Raw genomic sequence first — 12,791 nt, 5'->3', positions numbered from 1 at the left:
AATACTTCTGCTCACCGGAAAGAGCACTAATATTCCTGGTCACCGGAAAGAGCACTAATACTCCTGGTCACCGGAAAGAGCACTAACACTCCTGGTCACCGGAAAGAGCACTAATACTCCTGGTCACCGAAAAGAGCACTAATACTTCTGCTCACCGGAAAGAGCACTAACACTCCTGCTCACCGGAAAGACCACTAATACTCCTGCTCACCGGAAAGACCACTAACACTCCTGCTCACCGGAAAGAGCACTAACACTCCTGGTCACCGGAAAGAGCACTAATACTTCTGCTCACCGAAAAGAGCACTAATACTTCTGCTCACCGGAAAGAGCACTAACACTCCTGCTCACCGGAAAGACCACTAATACTCCTGCTCACCGGAAAGACCACTAACACTCCTGGTCACCGGAAAGAGCACTAACACTCCTGGTCACCGGAAAGAGCATTAATACTTCTGCTCACCGGAAAGAGCACTAATACTCCTGCTCACCGGAAAGAGCACTAATACTCCTAATCACCGGAAAGAACACTAATACTCCTGGTCACCGGAAATACCACTAATACTCCTGCTCACCGGAAAGAGCACTAACACTCCTGGTCACCGGAAAGACCACTAATACTCCTGGTCACTGGAAAGAGCACTAATACTCACCGGAAAGAGCACTAATACTCCTGGTCACGGGAAAGACCACTAATACTCCTGCTCACCGGAAAGAACACTAATACTCCTGGTCACCGGAAAGACCACTAATACTCCTGCTCACCGGAAAGACCACTAATACTGCCGCTCACCTGAAAGGGATGGGTGAGGCTGCCCGAAGGGGTCAGAAATGGTCACTGCCGACGATGCTGCTGCTGCTGCTGCTGACGATGCTGAGGAGGAGGGGGACCCTGGTCGCGGGCGGTGATGACGTCGCGAAGGGCGATCCGGAGGCAGCCCCAGAAGGTGGAGGCGGCCTCCGGGTCCTCTGCCCACTGGATGTAGGGCGTGGTCCTCAGCACGCCCATCATGGCGGCGGTCATGTCACGGTGACCCAGGTCGTCCAGGCAAGCGATGACCAGGGCGTCGTCGTGCTCCCTGACGTACTGGTGGCACATGGAGAGCTGGAAGAGGCACAGCTGGTTCTGGACGAAGTTGGACGAGAAGAGCATCAGCACCTGTGGAGTGGAGTAGAGAGTCGGTATCGGGAAGAACAGCTTGAATTTCAAACAGATAGATCTTTTGTAGAAAAACAACAACAGAAAACAGCAGCAACAACAACAACAACAAAAACAAACAAGAAAAAGCAAAAACAACACACACACACACACACACACACACACACACACACACACACACACACACACACACACAGAAGCCCAATGAACAGTTTCCTACAATTTAATAGCAGTGCAGTAAGTACAGTTTACCACACCACATCACACCACACAAAACCACACACCACACAAAACCACATCACACCACACAAAACCACACACCACACAAAACCACATCGCACCACACAAAACCACACCGCATCACACCACACAAAACCACACACCACACAAAACCACATCACACCACACAAAACCACATCGCACCACACCAAACCCCACCACACCACACCACACAACACAACACCACACATTACCTGTACACAATACCAAACCACACCACACAACACCCCACCCCACCAAACCAAACCACAAAAAAAATCCACACACACCACCACCACCACACCACTCCGCTACCATACACCACCCCACCCCACATTACCACTGCACAATACCACACCACACCACCACACGAAACCATACCATTCCATACAACACACAAACACGCCGCACCACCACCACCACCACACCACCCCACCCCCATCCCCCCGTCACACTACACCACACCACCACACAACATTACATAACATGCAAAAACTATGCCATACCACACCACACCAAATCACACCACACCACCACCCACAACATCACCACCACACCAAACAAAACCTTACGATACCACACAACACCCCACCACACAACCTCCACACAAAACACACCACACCACCACACGACACACCAAACCACCACATCACACTACACCACAACCACATCACACAAAACTACACCACGACACACCACGCACAAGACTGCCCCTACACAATACCACAACACAACACAAAACCACACATTACACCGCCACCACACCACACTACCACCATACCACACCACACAACACTACCATAACACAAGACCACACCACACCACACCACACCACACAACACCCGATACCATATCATACCACACCAAACCGTTTACCACTGCCACACCACACCCACTCCCATTCCCTCGTCAAACCACAAGACACAATACTACACCAACACACCACACAGTGTAACACCACACCACCTCCACACAAAACACCATACCTCCACCACACAAAACACCACACCACCACCACATAAAACACCACACCACCTCCACTCAAAACACCATACCTCCACCACACAAAACACCATAACACCACCACATAAAACACCACACCACCTCCACACAAAACACCATACCACCACCACACAAAACACCACACCACCTCCACACAAAACACCACACCACCTCCACACAAAACACCATACCTCCACCACACAAAACACCACACCACCTGCACATAAAACACCACACCACCTCCACTCAAAACACCATGCCTCCACCACAGAAAACACCACACCACCTCCACACAAAACACCACACCACCTCCACACAAAACACCACACCACCTCCACTCAAAACACCATACCTCCACCACACAAAACACCACACCACCTCCACACAAAACACCACACCACCTCCACACAAAACACCACACCTCCACCACACAAAACACCACACCACCTCCACACAAAACACCACACCACCTCCACTCAAAACACCATACCTCCACCACACAAAACACCACACCACCTCCACACAAAACACAATACCCCCACCACACAAAACACCACACCACCTCCACACAAAACACCACACCACCTCCACCACACAAAACACCATACCTCCACCACACAAAACACAATACCCCCACCACACAAAACACCACACCACCTCCACACAAAACACCACACCACCTGCACACAAAACACCACACCACCTGCACACAAAACACCATACCTCCACCACACAAAACACCACACCACCTGCACACAAAACACCACACCACCTGCACACAAAACACCACACCACCTCCACACAAAACACCATACCCCCACCACACAAAACACCACACCACCTCCACACAAAACACCACACCACCTCCACACAAAACACAATACCCCCACCACAGAAAACACCACACCACCTCCACACAAAACACCACACCACCTCCACACAAAACACCACACCACCTCCACACAAAACACCATACCTCCACCACACAAAACACCACACCACCTGCACACAAAACACCACACCACCTGCACACAAAACACCACACCCCTACCACACAAAACACCACACCTCCACCACACAAAACACCACACCACCTCCACACAAAACACCACACCACCTCCACCACACAAAACACCACACCACCTCCACACAAAACACCACACCACCTCCACACAAAACACCATACCCCCACCACAGAAAACACCACACCACCTCCACACAAAACACCACACCACCTCCACACAAAACACCACACCACCTCCACACAAAACACCACACCACCTCCACCACACAAAACACCACACCACCTGCACACAAAACACCACACCACCTCCACACAAAACACCACACCACCTCCACACAAAACACCACACCACCTCCACACAAAACACCATACCTCCACCACACAAAACACCACACCACCTGCACACAAAACACCACACCACCTCCACACAAAACACCATACCTCCACCACACAAAACACCATACCCCCACCACACAAAACACCACACCACCTGCACACAAAACACCACACCACCTCCACACAAAACACCACACCACCACACAAAACACCACACCACCTCCACCACACAAAACACCACACCACCTGCCCACAAAACACCACACCACACACCAGTTTCAGTTTCAGTAGCTCAAGGAGGCGTCATTGCGTTCGGACAAATCCATATACGCTACACCACATCTGCCAAGCAAATGCCTGACCAGCAGCGTAACCCAACGCGCTTAGTCAGGCCTTGAGATACCAACACACCACCACATCACACAACACACCACCCCACCTTCTTGCTCTTCTCCAGACTCTCAGAGATGGCGTCCAGCTCAGGCCGGTTAGCCTCCAGGTCCCGTTCCTGCAGACACAGCCTCAGCCTCAGCCGTCCCTCCAGCTCGGGCACCAGGAACTGTCGTACCCAGTTCTCGTCGCACAGGTCGTACGTCACGAACACGTCGTAGTCGAAGTGGTGGGCGTCGTGAAGGTGGCGCCACCTGCCCTCCGCCTGCCCATGCAGAGCCTCGTAGAGCAGCAGGCGTAGGTGCCAGCGGTAGCGGACCAGAGTGAGGGTGATGACCAGGACCAGGATCACCAGGCTCAGGACGACGTCCACCAGGATGTACGAGGCCTGGCTCCACACGCACGCCTGCTCAGCCACGACGTAGTTCTGAACCGTCACGTTGGGCTTGTTGTGGCAGGTGTAGTTGGTCCACGAGTCTCTGAAGAGCGAGGCGTTGGTCTTCAGCCAGGACTGGAACCACAGCAGGTCGCAGGAGCAGGAAAAGGGGTTGCCGCTCAGGTCGACGGAAGCCAGTCTGTTGCGGACAGTTCTCGTGAAGACGGAAGGCTGCACGTTGCTGAGCTGGTTCTGGCAGACGTCCACGTGTTTGAGGTGCTTCAGACCGTCAAACAGACCGTCCTGTAGGGACCGGAGAAGGTTGCGGCTGATGTGTAGACGAGTGAGGTTGGGAAAGATGGACAGCATTCGCGGGGAGAGGTGTCTGAGCTTCGAGTCCTGCATGTCCACGAGACTGACCGTGCGCAAATGGCCGAACAGTCTGACAAACCTGTCCTCGTCCACGTCCATTTTGTTGGCCGCCAGCTCCAGGTTGTACAAGGAAGGGCAGCCGGCAAAGCTGTCGTCGTGGATTCCTGATGAACTGAAGCTGATCCTGTTGTAGGCCAAGTTGATCCTTTGCAGTTTGGGGTTGCTGAAGGCGTTCTTTTCAATGACGTGGATCTGGGTTTCCATTTGAAAGAAAGACAGCTGCACCAGGCTCGGGAAGTTCTGTGCGGAGAAAGTACCCGTAACGATGTGAGAGAATCTGTTCTCCCCCACGGCGACTACCTGAACGCTGGGCAGACACACAGGCTGCGGAATCTGGCTCAGCTGGTTTCCCTGAAGGAGGAGGAGCCTCAGCTTGGGAAACACGGACGACGTTCCGCGGCAGGTGGTGGGGAAGAGGAACATGTAGTTGGAGTCCAGGTTGATCTTCTCAACCCCGAGAACGGCGTCCGCCCGGAAAGACGACACGGCGTTGGTGGCCAGACCCAGCTCTCTCAGCGCCCGGAGAGGCTGGAAGGTGCTCAGGTTGAAGTTGCCCACGTCGTTGTCGTGAAGCATTAGCTTCTCCAGCTGCGGGAGGGTGGCGTGTCGGAACAGGGCCCCCGGCAGAGGACCCAGCGCGCACGACATGATGTCCAGCTCTCTCAGCGAAGGGATGAGGAACACCGGTGCCAAGGACTCGTAGGTCAGGTCAGGGTTGGCGCTTAGGAACAGGAACCTTTGATTGGAAACAATGTATTACTATTACTACTTAAGCCTTCTTCTTCTTCGTTCGTGGGCTGCAACCTTCACGTTCACTGGTTTGTACACGAGTGGGCTTTACGTGTATGACCATTTTCACCCCGCCATGTAGGCAGCTATACTCCGTTTTCGGGGGTGTGCATGCTGGATGAGTTCTTGTTTCCATAACCCACCGAACGCTGACACGGATTACAGGATCTTTAACGTGCGTATTTGATCTTCTGCTTGCGTAAACACACGAAGGGGGTTCAGGGCACTAGCAGGTTTGCATATTTGTTGATAAATCTCCACCATTTACCCACTAGGCGCCTTTACCGAGATTCGAACCAGGGGCCCTCAGATTGAAAGTTCAACGCTTTAACCACTTGGCTATTGCGCCCGTCTTACAATTACTTCTTCTTCTTTTTGTTGTTGTTGTCACAACAGATTTCTCTGTGTGAAATTCGGGCTGTTCTCTCCCCAGGGAGAGCGCGTTGCTACACTGAGAGCGCCACCCATTTTTTGAGGGTACTTTTTTTTTTTTCCTGCCAGCAATTTTTTTGAAATTTATTTTCCTATCGAAGTGGATTTTTCTAAAGATTTATGCCAGGACAACCCTTTTGTTGTCGTGGGTTCTTTTACGTGCGCTAAGTGCATGCTGCTCACGGGACCTCGGTTTATCGTCTAATCCGAATGACTAGCGTCCAGACCACCACTGAAGGTCTAGTGGAGGGGGAGAAAATACTGGCGACTGTGCGGAATTCGAACCTGTGCGATGATTCTCTCGATTCCTAGGCGGACGCGTTATCTCTAAGCCATCACTCCATTTATGGTATGAAACTATATATTATTTTTTTTAACAGTAAAAACAACTTTTCAAATTAAATGTGTATTTTTTAAGATTTTGTGGGTGTGTGAAGTAATGGTGCAGATAATAACTTTTACTGTACACAGGTGTGGAAATTCATTGTTTGACATTAGAAAAACTGAAATACTAGGGGAAATGGTGGTGATAAGGGCGTACCTTATGATATAAGCAAATGATACATTTTCGGTGGAATTTAAAAAAAAAAAGAAACAAACAACATACATTTGATGACGTATTCAAATGATTTATTCGCTAATTGACAGTTGTTTTGTTTAGAATACTATAAATGTATGTACAATTGTTATAGTTTCATCTTTCTTTGCCGTCATTGTGTTCGGTCGTGTCCGTTGTTTTTTCCCTTTTCTTCTTCTTCTTCTTCTTCTTTATGTATTCATCTATTATTATTTATTTACTTATTTTATTTTATTTTATTATCTTTTTTTCTCTCATTTTTTTTTCTCAAGGCCTGACTAAGCGCGTTGGGTTACGCTGCTGGTCAGGCATCTGCTTGGCAGATGTGGTGTAGCGTATATGGATTTGACCGAACGCAGTGACACCTCCTTGAGCTACTGATACTGATACTGTATTTATGTCACTTGTCTATGTTACGGCAATACAACTTACTCTTTTGTGAAGGACTATGACTCAAGATTGCGCTGGGTCTTAAATTAATGCTGCAGCCTTGGGGGATAGTTAGCCTTTGGGAACCATCCAGTAATATTGCCGACGACTGTCCTAAAAAACCCTCTTGGCCAAGAGAGTGAATGATGCAGAGGCCATTGCCCCTCATGAAGGGGTTTAGCGAAACAACAACAACAAACAAACAAAAAAACAACTGTATCAGTATCAGTAGCTCAAGGAGGCGTCACTGCGTTCGGTCAAATCCATATACGCTACACCACATCTGCCAGGCAGATGCCTGACCAGCAGCGTAACCCAATGCGCTTAGTCAGGCCTTGAGAAAGAAAAAAAAGCAACACAAAAATAACAACAAACAAACAAACAAAAAAAACAACAACAACAAAAACACACACACACACACACACAAAAACTGCGGTCATGTCAGCAAGAAGCAAACTCAGTTCAGAATTAATAATAATAATGGTATTTATATAGCGCTGAATCTTGTGCAGAGACAAATCAAAGCGCTTTCGCACCAGTCATTCACACACATGCATAACTCTAAAACTGTAGAAACTAAAGACAAGGAAGAGGCAGGCAAAGGAGGCTATTTTGGGAAGAGGTGGGTTTTAATTAAGGCCAGACTTGAAAGAGCTGAGTGTGGAGACTTGACGAAGCGAAAAAGGAAGTTCATTCCAATTGCAAGGTCCAGAGATAGAGAAAGAGTGTTTGAATTCTAAGACATCAGACTTGCTCGGAGTCCGAATACTTCAAACAGACCTGTAGGCAGATTGCGAATGGTCTATTCGTGCGGAGAAGCCATGAGAAACGTTAATCTGAACTGACTGGGGGAATTTTTTTAACTTATGGGAGAAAGAGAGAGAGGGAGAGGGAGAGCACGAGAGAGAGAGAGAGGGGAGAGAGAGAAAGAGAGGGGGGTGAGAAAGAGAGAGAGAGAGAGAGAGAGAGAGAGAGAGAGAGAGAGACGCGAAAAGTTCGAACTCGAAAAGTTTATCCAGTATAGGCCATGGCCCCTTCTGAAGGGGGGTACAGTATTTGTGAATAAATCACACGGATTTGCAGAGGAACTCATTGAAACAGCAATACACTGACTGAAGGCATTACAAGAGCACACTGTAAACAGTGTTAGTTCAGCTAAGTCTTTTAAAGGCTTCGTATAAATACATACACACATTCCTTATCATTGGTTCAAGAGAGAGAGAGAGAGAGTGAGGCGAGCACGAGAGACAGAGACAGAGACAGAGACAGAATGCACCTGAGATGCTTCATGGCGCGGAAAGCGTCAGGGTGGATGAACGACAGGTTGTTGTGGCTGGCGTCCACCTTGCTGAGACCGGACACGTTTCGGAAGAAGTCTGCAGGGAGGGCCCTCAGCTGGTTGTAGCTGAAGTACAGGTAGCTGATGCCCGCCGGCAGGCTGGGCACGTGCTGCAGACCTCCGGGCACCATAGAGCAGTTGGCCACGCTGTGCCGACACCGGCACAGTCCGTCCCCGCACGGGTACGTGGGCTTGTCGCGTGTGTGGTGGTGGTGGTGGTGGGGCTTCCGGCGCGCGGGGTTGTCGCGGTGGGGTTCCCATAATATGGTCTTGTCGCTGGGCTCCTGTGTCGGGTTGTCACGGTGGGGTTCCCATAATATGGTCTTGTCGCTGGGCTCCTGTGTCGGGTTGACACGGTGGGGTTCCCATAATATGGTCTTGTCGCTGGGCTCCTGTGTCGGGTTGTCACGGTGGGGTTCCTGTACGGTCTTGTCGCTGGGCTCCCATTTGGGGTTGTCGCGGGGTTTCCTGCGCGTGGGGTTGTCACGGTGAGGTTCCCATAATATGGTCTTGTCGCTGGGCTCCTGTGTGGGGTTGTCACGGTGGGGTTCCCATAATATGGTCTTGTCGCTGGGCTCCTGTGTGGGGTTGTCGCGGGGTTTCCTGCGCGTGGGGTTGTCACGATGGGGTTCCCATATGGCCTTGTATTGGGGCTCCCGAGTGGGGTTGTCGCGGTGGGGTTCCCATGTGGTCTTGTAGCGAGGCTCCCGGCGCGTGGGATTGACGAGGGGCTCCCACCTGGCCTTGTGTTGGGGCTCCCTCCTCTTGGCGGCTTTGTCGCGGGGCTCCTGCGTGACGTTGTCGCGGCCGGGCGGCCCCCCGTGCGACCCCCTTTCATGCTCGATGCCACCACCACCAACACCACCACCACCACCAACACCACCGCCATCTCCGCCGCCGCCGCCGCCGCCGCCACCACCACGTACTTGGAACGCCTGACGGCGGCTGAACGTAGCTTTCTCGGCGTGAACAGAACAAAAAAGAACGAGCACAGCGGCAAGATGAAATAGGCTCAGGAGCAGCGGCATCATCCGCGACATGGCCGTATTATGAGGAGCAGTCGGTTCACGTCACTTTTTTTGTGTGTGTGGTTTTGTTGTTGTTTCGAGGGGGAGGGTTGGGGGTGGTGGGGGGGTGGGGGGGGAGGAGGAGAAAGTACGTTACCACGATTGGAGTTGAGTTTTTCGATCTGTTGGTTAACCGTCTTTTTATTTATTTATTTATTTATTTTCCCCAGGGCTTGGGTCTTGGCGGAGTGTAGCGGCGAGAGAGAGAGAGAGATCTTTGAGGATTTTGTATCACGCTCTACTTGTTTGTTGAGTGGAGGTTTGCAAAATCCCGTCCACGGACACTCTTGACACTTCGCGTTGACTGACAGAAGGAAACACGAACGTGGTTGGCCTTTTGATCAAGAGAGAGAGAGAGAGAGCGGCGGGTTTGGAGTGTTGTCTGTTGCCACGACGGAGCAGAATGGATGCGACAGTTGTGGTTTGCTTGCTTTGTGTGTGTGTGTGTGTGTGTGTGTGTGTGTGTGTTGGTGGGGTCTGTGCTTGTTGTGTAGTGCGGCATGGGCGGGATGACCTGCTGGAGTAAGACAACGTTTGTTTGTGATGTTAGGGTTTTCCCCCCCTGACTTTGTCTGTCTCCTGCAGGTCTCTGCTCCCCCCCCCCTCCCTCCTCCTCCTTTCTCTCCCCCTTCCCCTCCTCCTCCTGCTCTCTGTCTCTCTCTGTCTCTCCCTACCCTTCCTTCTTTCTGACCGCCCCTCCCTCCCTCACTCCTTTTATCCCACAACCCCTGTGCCCCCCCCCCCCCCCCCTAAACCCCCTCCACTCGGCCCATACTGTCGGTCTTTTTCTCTTCTTCCACTCCCACCCTCTCCCCCCCCCCGCCTTCACTAGTCCTGCTATCTCCCTTCACCTCCCCTTCCTCTCTCTCTCCCTTCACCCCCCTCCCTTTACTTGCCCACCTCTCTCTCTCTCTCTCCCCCTTCACTAGTCCTGCTCTCTCTCTCTCCTCCTCCCTCTCTCTCCCTTCACCCCCCTCTCTCTCCCTTCACCCCCCTCTCTCTCTCCACCCCCCCCTCTCCCTTCACCCCCCCTCTCTCTCTCCACCCCCTCTCTCTCCTTTCACCCCCCTCTCCCTTCACTTATCCCTCCCTCTCTCTCTCATCCTCTCTCTCCCCCATTTCACTAGTCCTACTCTCTCCCCCTTCACCCCCCCCCCACCGCCGCTCTCTCCCTTCGCCCCCCTCTCTCTCCCTCCCTTTCTCCCCCACCCCCTTCACTGCCTCCTACGCCCCCCCCCTCTCTCTCCCTATTCTCTCCCCTTCATTTGCTCCCCTCTCTCTCTCCCTCCCGTTCATTCGCCACCCTCCGTCTCTCTTCCCCCCCCCTCTCTCTCTCCCTCCCGTTCATTCGCCACCCTCCTTCTCTCTTCCTCCACCCCCCCCTCTCTCTCTCTCTCCCTCCCGTTCCTTCGCCACCCTCCTTCTCTCTTCCCCCACCCCCCCTCTCTCTCCCTATTTCCACCTCCAGAGTCACGTCCTTTACTTGGCTTACTGCGCTAAGTTTTGTGTGACATATGATATAATTATTGGCTGTGCGCCGCGCAAGGTTAGAGAACCTGTGATGTGCTGTGCTGTGCTGTGCTGTGTGTGTGTGTGTGTGTGTGTGTGTGTGTGTGTGTGTGTGTGTGTGTGTGTGTGTGTTCGGGTGTGTGTGTGTGTGTGTGTGTGTGTGTGTGTGTGTGTGTGTGTGTGTGTGTGTGTGTGTGTGTGTGTGTGCGCTTCAGTTTAACGTCTATTCTCAAGAAGTGTTATTAGACGGGTGCGTGCGTGCGTGTGTGTGTGTGTGTGTGTGTGTGTGTGTGTGTGTGTGTGTGTGTGTGTGTGTGTGTGTGAGAGAGAGAGAGAGAGAGAGAGAGAGAGTTATTGTGTGTGTGTTCGTGTGTGTGTGTGTGTGTGTGTGTGTGTGTGTTCTCGTGCGCTTTGTCTGAATAAAGCCAGGCACTATGAGGACTGATGCTGCGTGTTGAAATCACGTTATCAGGATTCAGTTTCACTGTTTTCATAAAGTTAGGTACTGGGAGGATTAATAGGCTTATACACTGTTTGCATGAAGCTGAGTACTAAGATTCATACTGTTTGCAGCTAAGTCAGTTACGCACACACGCTCCAATACACAGTACACCCATACATGCACGCGCGCGCACATACACACACACAGTCATATATCTCAGTATTTCTCTCTCTCTCTCTCTATATATATATATATCTGTGTGTGTGTGCGCGTAAGAGAGAGAGAGAGAGACAGAGACACAGAGAGAGAGACAGAGACAGAGACACAGAGAGAGAGAGAGAGAGAGAGAGAGAAAGAGACAGAGAGAGAGAGAAAGAGACAGAGACACTGAGAGAGAGAGACAGAGAAAGAGACAGAGACACAGAGAGAGAGAGAGAGAGAGAGAGATGAGTTAGTTTCACACTCATTCTATGCCCGGAGAAAAAAAAAAGAGACCTCCGGTGAGATTCTCAATACCTTTTTGCACAATGTTGTCCTAAACACAGGGTCTGTTAGATCTCGCCTGTTCGTTACATCCTGCCCTCTGAGTCATGCAACGAGACGCCGCTTTGTATTGTCAGTGCTCCCTCTGAAAATGGTTCCCCCGCATGGATTTTTTTTTTTTTTTACCCATGGACATTTTTTTTGGTTCCTTGGGGGTTCAGTTAGATTTCGTGCATATGCTTTTGGCAGGCACACATACACGACGCACACGCTCGCGCACACACACACACACACACACACACATACACACACACATAAACACGAACGCACGCACACACGCACGCACACACACGCGCGTGCATGCATACACACACACACACACACACATATACACGCGCACACACATACATAATTATATTTAAACCGTTTCACATGTGTGTGTGTGTGTGTGTGTGTGTGTGTGTCTGTGTGTGTCTGTGTGTGTCTGTGTGTGTGTCTCTGTGGATGTGACATTTTTGTGATGACGTGGTTGAGCAATTTGTATGGTTTCACAGTCCTGATATGGCCCTATGCGGTCGTCTGGACTATGAGCAACAATAAACAATAAACCCTGAAACTGGCTGTCAACAATCACATACACACACACACACACACACACACACACACACACACACACACACACACACACACACACACACACACACACACACAGGCTGACACATGCACCCATTCCTGAAAAATCCCGTC

At 51.2% G+C, this 12,791-nt stretch overlaps 1 protein-coding gene across 1 annotated transcript in view; it reads right to left on the bottom strand.

Annotated features, from left to right (window-relative positions):
* LOC143288083 (toll-like receptor 3) overlaps positions 1-9,659 on the bottom strand; it is a 29,955-nt gene extending 20,296 nt beyond the window's left edge. The window contains exons 1-3 of the mRNA XM_076596360.1: positions 8,481-9,659; positions 4,219-5,713; positions 794-1,159 (exon numbers count right to left, since the gene is read on the bottom strand). Coding sequence (XP_076452475.1) covers positions 836-1,159; positions 4,219-5,713; positions 8,481-9,583 — 2,922 coding nt within the window. The 5' untranslated portion in view covers positions 9,584-9,659 and the 3' untranslated portion in view covers positions 794-835. The remainder of the gene's footprint in view (positions 1-793; positions 1,160-4,218; positions 5,714-8,480) is intronic.
* Between the last annotated feature and the right edge of the window lie 3,132 nt (positions 9,660-12,791).

The sequence above is a fragment of the Babylonia areolata genome, chromosome 12 (genome assembly GCF_041734735.1).
Source record: "Babylonia areolata isolate BAREFJ2019XMU chromosome 12, ASM4173473v1, whole genome shotgun sequence".
NCBI classification, from domain to species: Eukaryota; Metazoa; Mollusca; class Gastropoda; order Neogastropoda; family Buccinidae; genus Babylonia; species Babylonia areolata.
The sequence above is the reverse complement of the archived record's forward strand: the minus strand, read 5'-3'. Positions and strand labels throughout refer to the sequence as shown.